Source organism: Lissotriton helveticus, chromosome 8 (assembly GCF_964261635.1).
Source record: "Lissotriton helveticus chromosome 8, aLisHel1.1, whole genome shotgun sequence".
Classification (NCBI taxonomy): domain Eukaryota; kingdom Metazoa; phylum Chordata; class Amphibia; order Caudata; family Salamandridae; genus Lissotriton; species Lissotriton helveticus.
This window is the reverse complement of record NC_136069.1, coordinates 1,468,948,229-1,468,970,079: the sequence shown is the minus strand read 5'-3', so window position 1 is coordinate 1,468,970,079 and position 21,851 is coordinate 1,468,948,229. Positions and strand designations below refer to the sequence as shown.

The following is a 21,851-nucleotide window of genomic DNA, read 5'->3' as shown; positions in this document are numbered from 1 at the left end:
CATAAACAGTGCTTCATGCCACATCAGTCTAGTGATATGCTATATAAATCCACATTACAATACAATACTATAATGGTCCGCTTTACTGCCCTCAATCTAAATTATGCTTTCCCCTCTCATCCCAACCCCTTAAATATGCCCCTCATGCAAATTCTCACCTCTCCAAATTCCATTGGGCAAAATCTCTGTACTGTCTCAAAACACTTGAAAACTCAATGTGACAGCCGACTTTACATCCTTAATTTCAACAACATTATAAAACCTTTAGGATTCATAAAGAAACGTGTCATTCTGATTCCCATTTGGTAACAACACCTACTGCCAAGTTATTGTGCAATCTCTTCTCAACTCTATTGCCCTTATCAGTAGCTGCAGCACAGGTGAGGCAGCACTCTCATAACAGGTTTCATGTTGTACCAGAATCATGTGTTTAGTACCTTCATGTGTTTTTGTCTTTCAGCCTAATGCAAGAAACAAGGAAAAATGGAGAAAGGAGGAACCAATCTACACAGTTTTTTCAAAATAGGAGACAATCAATTCGCCTACTTATATGCCATAAATTCAGTATGGAATTAATCCAACATTCTAGACATCACTACTCGCACAAGGGAACATGATTACACATTTTATTTTTTGTAATCAACATTAAATCTTTTTATCTCAATTTGTTATTTTCTTTTTTTCTTTTAACAAACAAAAATGTTTTCTACGAACTCTTTATACACCATATATCACTATATACATACCTATATACACACCTATATACAACATTTAACAACATAATTGCAGCAAAGGCTGAGTGCCCTCCAATTAACTCTGGGCGGTGCACTAGGAGATAGTCAGACACCAATGGTTCAATACACAAATTCATAGAACCTCAATCAAAAAAGGTGTCACAGGGCATTAGTTTCCAAATAAATTTCAACACAAGGACTCCTCCATTTGTCTTTCAGCCTAGCATCTCAATTTCTTTTTACATTTGTTTCTCCGGAAAGTCCTCGATAATGGCTTGTTTCCCTATGGAACTATTTAGTGGCTAATTCATCCTGACTACATAGTTACTGCCTTATCACATTTACCCTTTTTGTTCCCTTATGGATAAGAAGTGAATTGGTCTCAGAGGTGACAGAAAAACAAACAGTAGTACATGCCTATACATTTAACAGTTTTATAAAATAGGTCTTAATTTAAGCACTTATTGGTTGGAGGGTATCCATCCTGGACTGTCCGCAGAAAACAGACTTACATACAACCAAGAACACCCACAGACCTGAAAAGAAGAGCCAGAGACTAAGGCAGAAAAAGCTTCATATTTTTATCTCACTGATTCACCAAATTAAAAAGGGACATTGAGACCCAGCATGAGATCTTTGCTGAGACACCAACGACCAAAACTTGAATGCTGTCTATTGCACTCTGGTTAGATACAATCTCTTGCACAAGCAGATATTAAGGTGAACAAATTGGTCTTTGTCATCACTGGTTCTTGATAACAAGATAGGCATCACCAGCGTGGTTGAAGCCAAAGTATGCATCTTATACTGCACTATTCCTTGAACTAAAGGCGGAATAGGGCAAAGTTGAACCTGCAGCAGAAGAACCCAGTTTAGCAGCAGAAGAACCCAGATTCAGAGTAGAAACTACTGATGTGATCCAAGGGAAGGATGGAGAAGCATATTACGATGAAGTGACAGGGGTGTCCCAGAGATTCTAGGTTTTGCAGACATATCAAATGTTTTCAAAATGGCCTTACAAAGTCTATGACAGCACTGATTTAAGTGTGGTCGGAAAGATACTTTTGATTAGATCAGCTGAAGCGCTGCTCTCTCTTCAGGTGACATGAAGGAGATTTTGCCCTCAGAGGGGAACAGCTTTGAGAATGAATTTTCAAACTCCAGAGGATAATCTAGATGTAGATACTTTCTCCAATCAGAAAAGGGCTATTTAATCATTAGTCTCCCATCCCTAATGGTCTTAAGGTGCATTTTTTATGCATATATAAAATCAAGGGTTTTCAATCGTACCCAGTCTCGAATAATTGTTGTCCTGAGCAAACCACCACATACATGCCACAAGGGCCCCCTCCAGTACCTTTGAAAAACACAACCTGGGCCAAACCCTAAAGTATTTGACCAAGCTCCACATACATGCCGCATGAAGGTCAGACCAGACACTTATTTTGATTCACTTATTTAAGATGTAAAATGATGAGATACAAAAAGATTTACAAACCTGATAAAATAATTTAGAATAAGTAAAACTTAAGAGAAAAAAGGTCCACATATTGGAAAGAAAGGTATTTTCTTAAGATGTCACTTGAATATGTCAGAGTATTTGTGGTTAGAGAATGATGCTTTAGTTTGATCATACTATTTATAAGAAGCCCTCATTGGCATGCTGACGTCAGTTTCCACAAACTGGTATTGCCGAGACCCCACCGTAAAACAGAGATACTTCCTGTGCACCTTCAGAATAGGTATGTGAAAATACGCAGCCTGTAAATTAATCGAAACCATCCAGTCTTCCTTCTCCAGTGCAAGAAGCCCTTTTGAAAGGGTCAGCATCTTGAACCTTTCCTGTTTGAGAAACCAGTTCAAAATCCTGAGGTCGACTTCACATGCAACTCGGCTGCAAGCGACTGTTCTTTTTGGGAATCAGGAAATCCTGGAAACAGCATCTTGACCCCACTCCTGCTCTGGAACGAACTCTACGGCAACCTTCTGAAGCAGAATCTGAACCTCCTGCTGAGGGAGCAGAATATCTTCTTCTGAACAAAAGCCCTGTTGGGGAGGAAAAAGTAGGCAAAACTCTTAGAAAGGTAACGAGTACCTATTTTCCACAATATCCAAAACCTAAAGTTCTATTTTTACAGATCTCCATTGAGGTAAAAAATAGGTCAACCATCCTCCCATTGGACAAGCATGCTCCATGATGGCAGAACTATGGCAGCTTTTCTTTGACAAGGGTCTGGGAGGAAGAGGGAGAAGAAGAAGGCTGATAGGCAGCTCCACTTTGTCTGCCCCTACCCCGCCCTCTACAACTCCTGTACAGGGTATTAAAGGGCTGTTGCTGGTGGAATTGGCTCCTTCCACGAAATGATAAGTTACGGCCAAACCCCCGGAACCTGCAAAACTGCCTGTAATATTTAAACCAAAGATCTTGCCTTGGCTTTACTGTCCTTAAACCACTCTACGGCAGACTCAGCTTCTGCACAAAACAGCTGTGAACCATCAAAGTGCAAGTTGAACAATGTTGCTGGAACACGCAGTGAGAAGCAAGACCCGTCAGCCAAGCATGTCTCCTTGAGGCAACAGTAGACCCAATCTCCTCCGCAACTGAGTCCGCCGTGCCTAGGCAGACTGAACTACCTGGCAGGCTGCAACATGACTGTCATTCAGCAACTCCGAAAAATGGCCCGAGGATCATCAGGCAATTTTGAAACCACCTCCTTGGCTGATTCCATCAATGCATGGAGGTAACATCCAGATATGAGGCATTGGTAGACTTCAGAGCCATGCTACCAGAAAAGAAAACCTTCTTTGCAGATTGTTCCAGCCTTTTAGACTCACTGTCAGCTGGAGTTGTAGGAAAAGACCCAGGTATCAACTTTGAAGAGCAGGACGCTTGTACCACCAAGCTCTCGGGCGTAGTATGCGTAGACAAGAACGGGTCACTTGGAGCAGGCTTGTATCGTTTTGCAACAGCTCTAAACACTGCCAGCGACAACATAGGTTTCTGCCAAATATCAAGAATTGGGTCAGTAAGGGCCTCACTAAAAGGTAAAGGCTCAGTTCATGACATGAATGAAAGAAGCACCGCCATCAACAAATTAAGATTTTAATTCCGTAGAAGGCAAAGGTAAGTCCAACATTTCTGATGCTTGTTTAATCGCAGAATGATAGGACGGGACCTCTTGTGAAGCAATACTCTTTGGTGAAAATAACTCCCACTCTTGAGAAGTATCAAGGCCACTTGCCTCCTCCAAGCCTTCAAGCGTTGATAGAGGCCAGTTCAACTGAGTTATCAGCATAAATGGCAGGAATGGTGTCTGATGGTAGTGTGCCAGGAAACCTCCCAAAGAATAAGCAAGTGGGCCCATGCGGCTCGCAGGTAGATCAGAAGGAGTCCCAGCCCTTGCAAAAATGCTATAGACAGCACTCAGGAAACTCGGCGGATAGGACTTTGAACTTGGGAACGCTGGGCATTCCTTCTCCTGTGGAGGCACAACCCAAGGTGAAGGCGGAGGAAGAACTGAATCTGATACTGGCTCCGGCTCAGGACTACCAGCTGGAGTCACCGCTCTCGGACTCAAAGGTGATGCTGGAGCCACTCCCAGAGACTGAGTTGGAGAAATCTCACCTTTTTCTCCATGGACTCTCTTATCCAGGGACACCGACTTCGGGGAAACATCCCTCAAAGAGCGACATAGCGAACCATGCCACCGCTTCTTATTGTGCCTCCTTTTGGACAACTTCAAAGAATGGCTCAGATTGCAGACAAGATTTCCGATGCACTTTTTTTTCTCCTTTTAGCCTTGGCCATAAACATCATCAAATCCCTCTCCTACAACACCTTCGGATTCATCTTCTGGCATGAACAATAGACCTCGATGTTGTGATCTGAACTTAGACATCAAAGGCAGTCGTGCGTGTCAGTGATCGACATCTCATCTTCACATTCCCTGCAGGACTTTAATTCAGACTTCCTTGGAGGCGACATCCTCGCCCTACAACAACGTTGCTATTTTCTGGACAAAATGTTACCAGACTTCCAAGTATTATTGAGAGCCTAGAAAAAAACTATGCGTGTCGAAGGCGTGGGAAAAAGGGAATAGATGTCAGCACGCTAATGAGAGCTTCTTATGGCTAAGATCACATAATGCGGAGTTGCGTGCAAAGTTGCAGCATTGTGACATCACTGTCCACTTGGGGGCGCTGTAAAGAAACGTATTTGTGGAATGCTGGCGCATTGGGATATTCAAAAGGTGAAGAATCCACAGGTAGATGTATCCATCAGAAATAACCTTTTACTGTGCCCAATGCACGACCTTTCTGGGATAAAGCATGAATAAACAAAAGTACATCAGAATTTGGCTTGTAAGAGGTCAGTGCTCGAGGCACCACACCAGACAAATTTGTTCAAGGACCAAGCATAGATCCATTATGTGGCAGGACCTCTGACTCTCTGGCTGCAAGGATATCAACCACCTCAGTCGGCAAGTCAAACGCACTTAACTGCCATTGCTCAATCTGCTTGCATGGAGCTGTAGGCTGTGGAGACATGGATGAAGTACCCTGGCCTGTCCCGGAGACAAGACGTTCTCCCTAAGTGGAAGACTTATCAAAGGACAAACGATCAGATTCTTTGAGTCCCACACTCTCCTGGCCCAGTCCATGGCAATGAGAATGACTTGCAACAGGTCTGTCTTAATCTTCAACAAATGTTTGAAGCACAAAAGGTGGAGGTGGAAATGAGTACTTAAACCAGGAATGCGTCTCCTAACCAACACTTTGGAAGAATGGCTGACAGTGCTGTCACAACTGTGGCAGAAATATTAAGTTAGTGAGTATTCATTGCTTACAAATGCCCTACGCTAACTCAGGATGAAGACGTCACTTGTCATTCCCAAGAGGATGTCTGCTCAGTTTGACTACTTTGGCACTCAGAAACTCCTCAGGTGGTAGATGACCAAGATGTTGCTGGTCCAGCCACTTCCAGAGATGTAGCACCTCCGGACACAGGATGCTGGACCCCACTTCAACTTTAACTGTTGCAGTAACACATGGTGTTTATGTTGTCCCTAGGACCTGCTCCAGCCTCATTATTATAAATGTCCATTAGTCGTTTATGGTCCACCTCTCCCAGGTAGCCCTCCAACCCAGCAGTGATGCATCTATCACCACCTTGCACTCTGGGAGTGCCCTACCCTAGGTCAGTTTGGCATCTCCAACTACAGATCCTGCGCCATCTCTCGACATCTGAGTGGAGTCAGAGAGGCATCCTAGAGGCAGGTCCCACTGCAGGGCTCGCATAAACCCCCTGTCAGGATGAGATTGAGAAGGATGCATGAGGCCAGAAGACCAAGAAGATTCAGAGCTATTCTCACACCACCAAGAGTGATCCAGAAACACGGGGATCATATCCTGAATATCCTAGACTCGCAGAAGTGGTGTAAAGTCCTTGAATGCCTCATTTTCCACAATTGATGCAATGAATAGAAGGCCATGAGAGGGGTTCAGGTGAGACTTAGGCTCATTGATGGTGAAACCCAACTACTTGGATGGAAAAGTCCTCTACATGGTAATCAATGTGCACCCCTGCCCTGAGTGACCAACTGTAATGATGTCTGGATCCCTTATGCCGGATCATGTGTGTGTTCCATGACAGGCCTGTCTCATGGTTTCTAGTTTTGGTGGACCAGGAGGAGAACCCAAAGGTCTTCCCTCATAGTGGTGGAAGGATTTAAGCAGCACAAGCGCAGTAGTGACAGCATACGGTGTAGTGATAAGTAGGAGTGAATAGGTCCTTTTAACCTGTGTCACTGGAGTAAGTCTTACAGGCTCACTCCTTTTTTAAGTTCTGCTGCTGTGTCCTTAACTCACATTTGGCCAATATTGGTTAGGTGAGAAGTGCTGTGTGTACGTGTGCCTGGCAAAGGTACAATACAGGGATAATGCAGTACTGCACATTGCATGCATAGTAAATGCATGTGCTAGGATTTATATGTGCCTATGAGTTGTACAGTACCTAAAAGATGGCCCAGTGTGCGCAGAGTGTGTGCTGAGGAATAGTTGAAAGGTAGGGTGTAGAATTATAGCAATCTGTAAAACCCATCAGGTGTATTAAATCGTGATAAACTTAAGATCCAAACAAAGGAGACCTTGCTGAAACCAGAGGGTGAGAGGAACCTTTGTGAGTGAAGGAGATACGGAGGGATACGTCCGCCCAGATAAATCAGTTTAACCAACAAGTATCACACGAAGGATCATGGGGGTGGTCCTTTCCAATACAGTATTGGAAAGGACCACCCCCAAGATCCTTGGTGGGATACTTGTTGGTTAAACTGGTGTGATAAATTCCCAGCCAGAGAATAAATATTGCATCCTTCCTGTCCATGCTAGTTGGAGTGGTTTCTGCTAGTGCCATGGCCTGAGGTACAGGTCGAGAGGGCTGTCCTTGCCTCTAAGCTAGCCCACTTTATACATGCCAGGACTGACTGCTGTAGACAAGACTGCTGTGCGGTAAATGCCATAGCCTTGTGCGGTAGCGGACGGTGACCCAGTATGCCAGGAGGGTCTATGTACCTGTAAATGGGACAATACGTAAAGGGTGAAGTGCAAGCATATTAAATGCATATACTGGATCCCTATACTGATTTGCATATGGCTGGGTCCGAACTGGGGTGGCATAGTGAGCAAAAGAATGATTGATTAAAACCAGATCTGTGACTGGGTGAAAAGTTTCCAGCACTCCGTTCATCATCTTGTTCTGTTTCCTATGTTAATCCTAAGTGGCCAGGCGTATGTATGCCCAGACGTGGGACCCTTGCTCGCTGTGCCAGTAGATTCAACCTAGCCTGGCTGATGAGGGGTAATACCTCGAAACCAGTCCCAGGAAGCATGTTGCCTGTCCAGGGAGGACGTAGCCTGACAGTTCGGGCTGGACTGTTCCCATTAGGCACAGGGTCAAGACTGATTGGCATATGACTGGGTCCAAACTGGGGTGGCATAGTGAGCAAAAGAACAATGAGTTAAACAAAGATCTGTGACTGGGATCGAGTGGTTGAAAACTTTCAGCACTCCATCCATCATCTTGCTGTGTTTCCTATGAGTGGTGCAGCACATAAAAGATACTGTGCTGGGCATGGTGTGCATGTTAAATGAGTATGCTGGATGTATGTGTGCGTATGAGTGTGTACAGTATATGAAGGATACAGTACTGTGCAGTGCATGTATGCTATATACATTTACTCGGTGTAGGTGTACTTGTGAATGGTACAATACATGGACGGCCCTGGGAGTCCATTTTAGGAGACCCAGGCCTGCATGGTGAAACAGGGAGAGGAGGGAGTGAGATCCCCTCAGACTGATTTATGCATTGCTCCATTTCTGTAGGCAGGGAGGGGAAGACCAGGCTTCCCTTGTACACTTCAAAGGGTGCTCTTTGATTCAGTAAAAGGTCACAAGGAAAGGGTCTGGGCACATCTAAGGAAGGACTCTGGGATGATTGGCAAATTATACAGAGTGGGGCTTGGGGCCCTAGGCTAATCTTTTAATGCACAGATCACTGTGACTGACATCTAGGTGTGAACTCTCGCCACTCCCATGGCCTTGGTTGTGGGACTATCAACTTTGGAGACGCTCCTGCTGTAACACACTGCTTTTGAAAAGGAATTAGGAGCAGAGGACGCTTTGAAATAAGCAAAGCCCAAACATAAAACTTCAAAGACTCAGATCCTAAATCACATTTAGTGTCTGGAAATTGATTATTAGAAGGGGGGTTTGAGATCCCAAAAGTTGTAATCTGTAAAGCAGCCAGATGGGTTGTGTGATGAGGGGAAGCCCTGAAAGACATCTGCCTGTGACCAGGACTTGGGGCCAAAGCCTGCTAGTGTCCTTGCTGGGTGAGAGGACAGCAATAAGGGAATCTAAGACCACCTGCCCTGGAGCTTAGAGCACTAGCGCCTGTCTGATCTGGAAGACCAATGTGACCGGTAAGGAAAAGGAAAGCTTTGGAAGAAGCGAGGCACAGTGGAGAGAGCTGCCAAGTGGACTTCAGGTGTGAGGCATGAGGAAAGTACTTCTGCACTGATCAGGTCGTTGCCCATGTCAAGGACAAAGCCGATGACCTCTGTACCCAGGAAAGGCCGCCTTTAAAGATTTCATCTTGCTTATCGGGCAGAAGCCAGTATGCTGTGAGATGCATATATCAGAGGGGGTCACCGGGAACATAGAGTACTCCGACCTGATAGGCCATCGTCCACCATATAAGTGAGCATGCAACAGGAACACTTGCGCATCACCATCCAGGCGTGGGTCCCAAGACTAACGATGTTAGGAGTTGGTCTTTCATTCAGAGTTGGTCTATGACTGGCTGCTAAAGGATGTCTTGCTGCAGTCAATCATCGTGGGACCGAAATCTGTGTACTCCTGACCTCCAAAGAAAAGGCAGCGACAACCACAATCACTTTCCTGAACATCCAAATGGCTGAGGTAAGGCCTTAAGGGAGCATGGTAAATAGAAAATGTTATAGACCACCTTGAAGCATAGTTAACACCTATGGGACTGCAGGACAGGAATAAGGAAATAGTGTCTTGCATTTTCAAGTAGACCATTCAATCTAGTGGGTCCCGAGCAGACAGTATCTGTCCCACAGAGACCATTCTGAACCTGTCCCTCTTCAGAAAGGTGTTTAATGGGCAGAAGTCCAAAAAAAAGGTCTAATAGTGTCATCCTTCAGGATGAGGAAGTAACATGAATGTGAGCAAGGGACCCACGTCTGGGCATTCCCTGCCAACTTAGGGCGAACAAAGCAAACACAAGGAGTTGATGGACGGAGCGCTAAAACTTTTCAGACACTTACCCCCAGTCACAGATCTGGGATGAATGCATCATCATTCTTTAGGTCACTTCGCCAACCCAGTTCAGAGCCAGCTATATGTAAATGTCTTGACCCTGTGCTTCATGGAAACAGTCATGCCCAAACTGCGAAGCAAGGGCTTCCCTGGACCGGAAACAAGCATCCTGGGACCGGTTTTGGGAGAACACCGCTCATCAGCCAGGCTAGCTTGAATCCAGTGGCTAAGTGAGCAAGGAGCCACGTCTGGGCATACCCTGCCAACGCAGGGTGAACAAAGCAAACATAATGAGATGATGGACGGAGCGCTAAAACTTTTCAGACACTCACCCCCAGTCACAGATCTGGGTTGAATCCATTATCATTCTTTAGCTCACTTCGCCACCCCAGTATCTTTCCAAAAGGTATGAATTATTTTTGATTCCCTATCCAGAGGATAAGTCAGAAGGGCATTTGGATTAATCTTGCTTGTTGAGGCTTGAACAATCAGGCTCTCAGGTGTAGGGTGTTTGATGGGGCACTCCAGGTCACCTGGAGGAGGTCTATGTCATCTAGCCAAAGATCGACATACTGGCAGCCATAAGCACGGCTTACCCAATTTAGCCAGAAGGGCATCAGTAAGGGCTTTAATAAACGGTAATAACGGCTCTGAGAAAGTTAGCCGACTCGTAGTCAAAACATTTGCTTTTGTCTCTATATTGGCCAACTGCCACTCTAGTGCCTGAGCTGTTTTTCTAACCATCACTGGGAAGGAAGTTCTTTCTTCAGTGGGTGGCCCACATGGCCAGTCTACCTTCTAGCCCAGTGTGTAGGTCAACATACAATAAATCATCTGTGTAATGAAGGAGGAGGACTCTACAACTTCCTCATCATCATCGGTGGCCTGAAGCAAGTAGGCTGTTCATTGCTCAGGGTCCAAATCAGAGTTAAAAAATAATGTGAATCCTCTGCTGGTATTGATGTCAGGGCAGAGGAATTGGATTTAAATCCAGTGCGCTTTCGTAATTTCCTAATTAAGTATAGGCCTGGACCATTCAGACATCGGTTCGGGGTCACCGATTGGTGCTAGTGGAGTCGGTGTCAGAAGGAATCAGAGTGGACCTTGGTGCTGGAGTGGAAGTCTGTGACAGGATTGGCACATGTCTGGAAACAGACTTTGCAGAACAGTAGGTATCAAGAGTGGACCTGCAGGAGGAAACCAGACTCGAAACCAATAGGAATCCATTGGCCCAGAGGGAGCTGGAATAACACCAAAGATCTGCAGCATGGATTCTTAGAAAGCTGCTATTTGCTGCGAGGTTGACGACTGCCTAAGAAATTTGCGCCACACCCAGACAAATAGTGGGATTGGTGCAGATTCAGGGGACATGGAAGATGAGTAAGCAAAAGCACACAGATGATGGACGGAATGCAGAGCAAATCAAACATTCACCCCAAGTCAAGAGATCTGGGTTAAATCCATCATTCTTTTGCTCACCATGCCACCCCAGTTTAGACCTATCCATATGCAAATCAGTCTTGACCTTGTGCCTGTCCAGCCCGAACTGCCAAGCCAGGTCCTCCGGGACTGGAAACAAGCATCCTAGGACTGGGTCGGGGCATCACGCCACATCAGCCAGGCTAGCTTGAAACCAGTGGCACAGTGAGCCCGGGACACACATCTTGGCATACCTGGCACACTTAGGGTGAGAAAGCAAAAGACACACAGATGATGGACGTTATGCAGAGCAAATCAAACATTCACCCCCCAGTCCAGAGATGTGTTAAATCCATGGTTCTTTTGATCACCATGACACCCCACTTTAGAACCAGTCTATGCAAACGAGTCTTGACCCTGTGCCTTATGGGAACAGTCCAGCCCGAACTGCCAAGGTTCGCTCTGGACCGAAAAGAAGCGTCCTAGGACCGGTTTCAGGGCATCACCCCTCATCAGCCAGGAAGATGGGTGACATACTTCGGTCTTTTCACTAAACTTCAAGTGGCGCAATGGGGTAAATCCAGCATGGATTTTCTTGAGCTTCTGTTTAGAATTCAACTTGGACCTACTGAAAGACTTAAACAGGAAGGGATTTTTTGTGGAAGCCCCCTTGTGAGCTGCACTGTGAATTGAGTGGGATCAAGACCTGTGCTTTGCTTGTGTCCGCTTATGTTTGGTGATGCAGAATTTCACTTCCAGGTCCTGAATCGCCTCTGGGGGTATAAAGGCACACTTGCCAGATGACTTAAGAGTTGTGACCAAAGTCCAAGTATCACCAGCATGGCTCATGCAGGTGCCTGGCTAACATCTGCTTCCTGCAGTCGCTGCAGGCTTGAATCCGGTCATTTTAGGTGAAGACACAGTCCCTCTTACACAATAAAATGTTTTTGGAGTCATCAGAAGTTCTAAGACGATAAGAGCGGAGCTCAGTATCCATGTTGAAGAGCGTGAAAAGAAAGAAACAGACATCAGTGTGCAATGGTGGGGCATATATACAGCTCCTCTGTTTATATACGCTTTGCTTTCAAACTCAAATGCTAAATAAAAGTATTCACAACAATGAAGATACAACCAAATGTCTAGGTAAAGAAACACACATAGTGTGGCCCAAATGCCACATGCTTCTCTGTGGATCACTAATTCTGCTACCAACCAAATGTTTTGAATACTGCTTTCATATTTGCATTTTACTTGCATATTCTTGTACTCTGTTATTATATGTAATAAATACATTTTGGAGGGAAAAAACATACAGCTCTGCTCTGCCACTCATGGGGCTATACGGGCTAACTGCAGGCCCACATGGTGCCACCTAGCGCAATGTGGGAGCATTGCTAAAAAATTCTCCAGATTCAATTTGGTGCCTGAGGATATTCTTAAGGTAAAGAAATATGAGGCTAAACGTATCCTTCAGAAATATTATATCAGTGCAGCTGCTTGATAAAGTAAAAACTATAAAGTTTTGGCACAGCACAGGCACATTCCTTTCAAGGATAAACATGGGCAGAATTGTAATGGCTGTCGATCTTCTTGATATAAGATCTCCACATTGCAATTTCCTAAAAAAATCCATTAGATGTTGCAAAATCTTTGGGACAAAATCTTTCTTCCAAATATTCTTTTGGGAATGACAGAATTCATACTTCTAGATTATGTGTGATTTTTTTCATAAATAACTGATCAGATTCTGGTTTCATGTTTATTCATAATGATGGGCTGTCTACATATGTAGGAATGTTGGCTGGAATGCAGAATCAGACCCAAATATATATGTCATCAATGAAAAGATTATGCAGGCTTTAGTTACAAAATAAATAGCAATCCAGTTACCTTGTAATGGTCGGGAAAAACTGTACTGATCTCTGCATTGCAAATAAACGTCAATTAGAGGGAGGTAGGCATCCATGTATTTCCGCAGGTGTTTAACTTGTCCAGTTTTCAAACACCAAAGCTCAAACTGGAAGAGGTGAGGTCTACTATGGTGGACCAGCAATGCCCCAATGGAAAGGCAGGTTTCAGTCATCCGGCCCAAGCAGTACATGAGAACATCCACTGAAACTGCATGTGTAAATACTGGTTCTGTTTTCAGGGCATACAAAAGAACCTTTGCCAGTTCCTCACTGGAAGATGTGGACAGCAAAATTCCCAACCCTTTAATATGTTCTGTAGATATTACCATTTCTCCTTTTGTTGGCTGCCTTCGGTTGCTTTCTGTGAGTAACTGCACCAGAGCCTCGCCATAAAAACTTAAATGCTTTTCTTTAGTGGTCTCATTCTTGGACCTCTCGATAGTAAGGCAATCTTCTGGAAGTTGTAGCATAGCCAGAGTCACCTCTTTTAGCATGGGTGTGTCAAGATACTGATTCAACTCTTGTAAAGCCACTAGCGACTGAGACATTTTGTCAGGCATTTTACTGCAGTCAGATAGTCTACTCTTGAGTTCTTTTAAGATGCACTGGGTGACAACTTGAAAATATTTGGATAACATGTTAAGACAATTGATGTTTTCCAGCATCGGAGCACTTAACTTCAGCAGATTAATGATGCCACTGTTGACTTGGCCTGAGAGGAGCTTTACAGTGACAGGGTTCAAATTATGCTGAGGAATAGTCTGATGTTCTACAGCCAGGAACCAGTTTTCCAACACTGGATGTTTCAAAGTTGCTGTAAGTATATCTTGCAATATCTGTAAAGCATAAGGAAAAACAATTAAACCAGTAAGTAGCTATGTGTATTTTAATCATAGTTCCAAACACTGAAAACTAGTTAGTATTCAAGAAGAACATCAGCCATTTTAAACCAGCATTACCAAAGACAGTCTGTTTCACTTTGTAAACCAGGGGAGAAGGTAACAAATGAACAAGAAAGCTAGTCAATCTTGGGCATAGGACAGATACAAAGATCACTCAAAGTGTATGTTATAGTATTGGCTAAAATGCTGCATTATCAAATGATGAAATACGACTTATTTTATGATCTTGTGGGATTGTCTACACATCTATGTATTGTGTCAGCAGTGGTAGAGATGGATGGAACATTGTGGATAAAGCAACAGAGTCAAGATCATCTGCAACTATCAAGTGGGTTCCCCTGTCCTTCCCAGGCATCAACTGGGGATGTCTGCGGAATAAATACATTACTATGCCCGTCATCCAGAATAAGCCTAAAGTGTAAGAAAGAAAGACAGAAGTGTAATAAAAATGATCCGTGTTCCACAATTGACTGCTCTTCTGCCATCATATTCCAGTTTCGCCCTCTTTGGGGATTTTAATTATTGGTTTAATGACGCCAATGCAGGGGCACAAGCCACGGCATTATCCGAGACCCTGACAAGCTTGAACATGAGTCAAGCTTGAACATGAGTCAGCATGTCTCTTCACCCACTCACGTAAAAGGTCACATATTAGATCAGGTTTGGACCACTAATTTAACCCTCTCTCAACCTTCTATACTTCCATGTGTGTGGTCGGACCACTACATAGTCGACACGACCATCACTCTTAGTGGGCGGACTAAGGCCCCCATGATGGCAGGCGGTTTCTCACGCAAATGGAATAAATACGACTCTAAGGGATTTTTAGCAACCCTGGCCTCTACCTGCCCGATTATTTCCCCCCATGATGATGTTAATAGGATGGACACTGACATCGGTGGCTGGTTAAAAGGGGCCAGTGACCAATTTGCCCCAGTAATCAAGTTCCCCTGCACCAGACATCCTAACGCCAACTGGTGGTTCTCTGATAACCTCAAGCAATTAAAACTTGAGGTTCGCCAACTGGAACGTACATGGAGGCGGGATTACTCCAACTCATCTAGACAGAGATATGTAACAGCTCGCAGAGAATATAAATTAGCTATTCTCTCAGCTAAATCGGAGCATATCTCCGATAGAATTCTCTCAGCTACTAATAAATCTCGAGAGGTGTTCAGGATTATGAATGAGTGGACTACTGATGACAGGACTCTCCCAGCCCAAACCCCGACTAAGGAGACCTGTGAGGCCCTTAATCTTTTCTTTATCGAGAAGATTATTAAAATAAAACACTCCATTATGCCTGCCTCACAGCCGTCATTACTCCTCGACGCTTCCCTGGATAACCCTCTATCCCTCACTCTGCTCCCTATCCTAGACTTCCCTACCTTAGCGAAATTAGCCACCCGTGTAAGATCGTGTTCACCGAATGACCACTGTCCTCCCTCGGTCCTGCGGGACATCTGCCTTAAGCTGCCAGAATGCATACTACCTTTCCTGAATGCATCTCTCATCTCTGGCACAGTTCCCACTTCCTTTAAGGAAGCAATTCTCGTGCCGCTCTTGAAAAAACCAGGGGCGGATGCTGCTGAACCCTCTAATTATCGACCAATATCCCTGTTGCCTTATTTGTCAAAACTCCTCGAAGCCCATGTCACCCGGTGTTTTTCCAACTTCATCGAGAGTTCTTGCTTCCTTGAGCCTAATCAGGACGGCTTTAGGCCGGCCCATTCAACGGAAGCTGTCATTTTGGCAGTCATGGATACTTTGAGAGGGAATGCAGATGCTAAGAGACCACAGGTCCTTGTTCTTCTGGACCTGTCTGCCGCGTTCGACACGGTGGATCATGACATCCTTCTCCACCGTGTCGGACAGGCCGGCATTCAGGGTTCTGCTCTTAGGTGGGTCGAGTCATTCCTCACAGGCAGGTCACAAGCTGTACGTCTAGGTCCCTTCACTGCGTCAAAATCTTCCACCACTTGCGGAGTTCCCCAAGGCTCTTCACTTTCCCCTTTATTATTTAATCTTTACCTCCGCCCTTTAATTCGTTCTCTCCATAATTGGGACGTGACAGTCTTCAATTGTGCAGATGACTTGCAGCTCGTCTTTCCACTTGATTCTCCACAGGCGGTTAACAACTTTCACGCCGTTATGACTTACATTCAACAATGGATGAATCTAAACCAGTTAAAACTCAACCCTGGAAAGACTGAGCTGCTTCTCCCTGGCTCAAGTGCTGCATATTGGGGCCCGCAGTTCTGGCCCCTTGACTTCGGTCCCCCTCCTACACCACTCAAGGCAGTTAGGAGCTTGGGGGTGACGATCGACACGGAGCTGTCACTTAAAGCTCAAGTGGGTGCCCCGATCTCTTCGTGCATGTTCCAACTTCGAAAGATCCGGAAGATCAGGGACCTACTCCCACATGCGGCTCTGTGTCAGGTCGTCATGTCCCTTGTCCTATCGCGCCTTGATTTTTCCAATTCCCTTTACCATGCACTCCCACGATTTCTTCTGCACCGTCTTCAGGTCGTGCAGAATCAGGCAGCCCGCCTCATCTTTAAGATCCCTAGGTGGCAATCTGCGAAGCACTTGCTCCGCAAGCTCCACTGGCTGCCAGTGAAGGAGAGGGCAGCCTTCAAGATGGGTTGCATGGTATTTAAATCCCTTCACTGCCCTTCTCCTGCTTTCTTGAAATCCTTGGTCACTCTGTATCGACCCGCACGCTCCCTCCGTTCAGCTTATCATCACCTGCTTGTCACCCCCAAATTTAAAATCAATAAATTTGGGGGTCGCCGTTTTGTTTCCCTCGCCCCTAAATTTTGGAATCCCCTCCCTCAGGCCATTAAATCCAGTGCCTCCCTTTTGCAGTTTAGGAAACTCCTTAAAACTTTTCTGTTTACTCTTTCTGGGTAAATCTTCTCCTCGTTTCTCTTTCACACGTTCCTCCAGCAAGCGCCAAGAAACCTTCGGGTGTTAGTGCGCTTAAAAAGTGCCATTTCACATAACATAACACAAGGAGACTTTAGTAAACACATTCATCAACAACTTCATTTATGCAGAGTAAAGAAAGCTTTGTCATTGCCTCCACACTAGAATAATGCTAAGCTAGAATATTCAAAACCTTCACATATAATGAATGATGTTGCATTCTGTGACAAGTCTGCCCATTGCACCATATTATTCCCAACACAACCACCATCACGTGTATTGTGGATTACTATTGGGTCCTTGTTACTACAACAAATACTATAACTATTGGTACTACTGCTACTATAACTACTGGTATTGGGTATGGTATTGATTTCACAAATTATAGAAGTATTGTGACTTAGCCTTTCATAATGATGTTACTATAATTAATACTATTAGGTTTGCATGTATGCATATATGTATGTGGTATTTCCATAGCACCTAATTAGTCAAAAGGCAGCAAAGAGCTGAATATGGTCAAAGACAAGCATGAAGTCAATTAGTGATCGGAGTGTGAGTTGGTTTGAGGACCCTTAATGCTTTGTGATGCAGTGTTCTTTAAAGAGGTGCATCTTTGACTGTCTCCTAAATCAGAGCAGCATTGGGGTTGTTCTGATGGATGTGGGGATGTTATTCAAGGGTGTATAGATGGAAGAGGCCTGCTGCCTTGTTTTTTTACATTTCTTAGTCTGTAGTCTGATGATGTCCTGGATGTGGGTGTGCTGAGAAGCACTAGAGATGGTGAGCATGTCTGCAAGCTTTGTAAAATATGCAGCTGGTTTTGAAGATGGTGCGAGCCAGCAAAGAGAGTCAATGGAATTCCATCATGTTTGGTGGGATGTGACCATCACCCCCATTTAGGGGGTTACAACTATCCAGATGCAAGTATGAGGGCATAAACAGCAATTCTGAAGATGCTTTCTGGAAGAAACATGTTTCTTTAGAAGAGAAAGCTAGGAACAGGTCATCTTTTCATTTGAGCAATGTGTTCCTTGAAAGTGAGGTTTGTGTTCAAGGTGAACCCACGTGGCTTTGCATTCAGTAAAAGAGCAGAGGAGACTTTCAACTATAGTTTGTACTATAGGTGAATACAGGTGCGGTTATCTGTGAGTAGAGCACCAGGCAGCTCCACGTAGAGGCTGAAGATGATAGAGGACAATATAGTCCCCTGGGGGGGCTACACAGACAAGGATCTTTTGGGATCTGGAAGTACTTATGGGAACTAATTGGTGTTGGTAGAAGGAAACCCAATAAAGGACCTTATCAGTGAATTCTATTCAAGACTCCAGGGCGAGTATGAGAGCAGGATGGTTCACTATGTTGAAGGCAACTGTGAGCTATCAAAAATAATATCGGTATCACATTTCCTATTGGTAGTACAATTACTTTAAATATTACTACTGCTGTTGATTTTTCATATTGCTATCACAAATACTTGTAGTATTGCAATCACTATTGGCCCTGTAGTTTTAACAATAATACTCATAGTATTTAGTATTGCTATAACTATTAGTGCTGCTTGTGTGTCTAAAACGGGTGTCACAAATATTCCTGGTATTACTTGTTTCTGCTATTATTGCTATAATGCTGGATATTGCTAACTAGATAACTACAATTTATAATTCACAATGATGAGATGAAAACTTGTCCTAACTCCACTCGGAACCCCCAGAGAACAAACTGACAGTGATCCTAAACCTGTGATACAAAAATAACTTTAATATTTTTTTAAGGGGTTTCTTTCCCACCCATGAAGGTTGAACCATTCGTCTCCTATAATGCCAAGTGGCTAACTGAAACCAATTTTCTGGTCTTAGCACCCAAGATTAGATTTTAAAGGTCTACTAGGGGACATGGGAACCCATTTCAGAACCAGTTCTAAAGTAGGCCTGGTATAACTTTATTGAGAAACCCTCTTGGTTTTGGGGTTTTAGAATCATATTGAAATACTAATTTTTAGCAAGGGGGTATGTGAGATTAAAATGTATAATTGTGAAGTTGAAAATGTCAACCAGCACCATACAATCTTGAAGGTATATGGATAAGGTTATTTGGTAACAGATCTACAGCTCAAAGAACAGACACAAACTTTCACTTACAAGTAAGTATTATGAAAACGTATTATGTATAAATAACGCTTTCATAGAGGTTATTAGAATCCTCCTCAAACAGTGTATGTTATCATCCACTGGAAAATTAAAAGAAGAGTGAACACGCTGAGGTTGTGAATCTTTCAGGTTAAGCATAACTCACTGCAACTGGTGCTCCAGCCATCGAGTTATCTCTACCACTTCTTAAAAATTAAAGTTCTCTTTTTGTCATATTTGAAACACATCAAAAATAGTGCCTAATGCACACACACTGGTAGCTTTAGGTGGATAGAATCTTTGATTGGGAGCCATTTGAATCTATTATGCTATTTGTGCTTTTCCCCGTGCAAAACAAACCAGCCTTCACAGCACTGAATTTACTTAATATTTCAGTTGTTCAAAGAGCAGGTACTATTCTGGTCCAGGGACCACATAATCTAAAATAGCAGCATTTGTAATTTATAGGGAAATACAGAAGTCCCCGGTGAAGGAGAAAGGACTCCACAATAATGGTTTAAGCAGTAAAGACCCCAATGAAAGTGAGCCCAAGAATAGACTGTCAAACTGTTCAGCGACATCAGGAGGCTGGACGAGAGACTGAGACAAAGAAAAGTCTGTATGAGAAAGAAAGAGGGAGAATGAGAAAACAGATAGAGACAAAGGGCTTGTTTTAGAGTCTGACAGACAAGTAATTTCTTCACAAACGGGGCAGCTTTCTTGTCCCCATTAGTACAAGTGCATTATATCCTATGGCGCTTGTAATAAGGTGGATGGAACGTCTGTCAGGCTTGTGCATAGTAAGCTGTTCACTATAATCTAAATTAGGCCAATAGCCTTGGGTATGGAGAATGAGGCAGATAGAAATACAGACACGAACAGAGAGTATTACAGAGCATTAGCAAAAGGAGTGTAAGACAGACATAGACAGGATGAAGAAGCATATCAAAAATAGAGAGAGACCAACGTAAATAGAGAGACAAAAGGAGCAACAAGCATTGGCATTGCCAATAGGTCTCGCTTGTGGGACCTTATAAGTATTTAGTTTTGCAGCACAATATCCGATTATGCAACAAGGATATTGTGCTGCAAAACTAAATACTTATAAGGTCCCACAAGCGAGACCTATTGGCAATGCCAATGCTTGTTATTTATCCAATACATTAAGTGCTCTCACGCCGTGGATCAGGTTTAGGCTAAGACCGCGCTACATAACAATTAAATACATAAAAAGCTCTACAAAACAGTCTTTGAGAGGCATCTACGGCTATGGACTTTTCACCATGGCAGCCGCCCCAGGCAGCCTGGACTTGGTGGCATAAATCTTTTTTACGGATACCGCGCTGTTTCACAATGTGCTCACAGGTCTCGTGCTGACACTTCCTCCGCGCGGCGAAGCGTTACGTCACCAGGACACAGCTGCAGGACAGGACACTGAAGAGGAGGCGCGCGGGAGAAACGAAGATGGCACAGAGAGAAGTAGAACCGGGGACAATAAAAGCAACAGATGTGAGGTAAAGAGGGGGTGCCAGATAAAAGTGTGGGATGAGCAAGTAAGTGAGAGGGTAGAACGCAGATTAACATACAAACGAGAGCCAGAGTGAAGAGTTAGAGAACAAGAGGCATGGGAACGACAACATATCTAGACAGACGGAAAAGGAGAAAATACACCAAAGGGAGTACTGGTGTTAAGGAAAATAAGAGTGTTATAGACGATAAAGTACAAACATGAATAACTAGAGAAATCAGAAGAGATGGGTGGAATATTGAATACATGGGGAAGCATGGAGACTAAGAAAAGGAGACCAAGAAGCAAGGAAATGGAAATTGAAATAAGAAGAATGAAACTAAAAGGGGAGGAGTAGAAGAAAAAGGTGGAAGCGATGAAAAAGAAGAATCTGGGAATATGGAAACAGGAGAAAGAACACGCAAGTAAGAAAATAAATATATGTACACTTTGGCAGTCCCCACAAAAACGCAATTAAAAGCTGACACGAGAGAGCAACAACAACAAAAATGCAGAGCGGGAAACTGAAAGTACGGCCGGCCTGCGGCCGGCCATGATTCAATTAGGGGAGGAGAAGCTAAATGCAGAGCGGGAAACTGAAAGTACGGCCGGCCTGCGGCCGGCCATGATTCAATTAGGGGAGGAGAAGCCGCAGAGCGCACGCTGGGCGAAGCCCTTTGATGTGCTGTGCGGCAAATGGAGGGAGGCTGATGCGCGTTCATGTTTGAACATGTGGTTCACATGAACTGCATGAAAACGCCAGCAAAAAGCTGGTGGTTTCATGATGTTTTCGCCACTTGAATTCTCGCTCCGCATGCGCGCATCGATAGGTCGCGAGACCTAAAGATGCTGACACACATGTTGACCACAATGAGAGTAGGCAAAATGAAGAGTAAGAGCGAAAGAAAAAACAAGCATTTGCAATGCAATAGGTCTCGCATTTACTAGAGTTTGAGCTATTGGCATTGTAAACAACAATGCCTTTTATTTACTTGTTGATTTTAAAACATAAATAAAAAGCATTGTTATTTACAATGCCAATAGCTCAAACTCTAGTAAATGTTAGATAAGCAACAAAAAAGTGCAAGATGGGTTTGTTTTTTTTTTTTGTTTTTTTTTGCACCAAGGTCTATGTAAAGGTGTTCTCAGGTATTCCAACTGGCTCAGAACTTGGTGGCCTCCGGTCTATCGTGTATGGTCTGATTCTCAGTATCACTGGATGGGAGATGGGAGTTCAACCAGTAAAGAAGCCAGGCAGTGAGTTGTATTACAGTCAAGGAGACAGAATTCCTCCTGCCGTTGGACCTGGCAGCTCAGTCCCTTAATGTATCCACTGCGGGGATCTGACTTTGACCCTATAAGGTTTTAATCTCGACGGGTCAAGTCAGCATTTCATCCTTCTGGTGTTGAAAAAATGAATACCAGGGTTGGGTAATAATAATTATCAGTAATTTCCCAGTAGTGCCAAGCTGCCTCCAGGC

General features: G+C 44.1%; 1 protein-coding gene across 1 annotated transcript in view; it reads right to left on the bottom strand.

Moving 5' to 3' along the window:
- Positions 1-21,851, bottom strand: part of URB1 (URB1 ribosome biogenesis factor) — a 703,763-nt gene that overhangs the window by 267,839 nt on the left and 414,073 nt on the right. Inside the window, exon 22 of the mRNA XM_078658408.1 lies at positions 12,885-13,740. Within this exon, the coding sequence (XP_078514534.1) occupies positions 12,885-13,740 (856 nt within the window). The remainder of the gene's footprint in view (positions 1-12,884; positions 13,741-21,851) is intronic.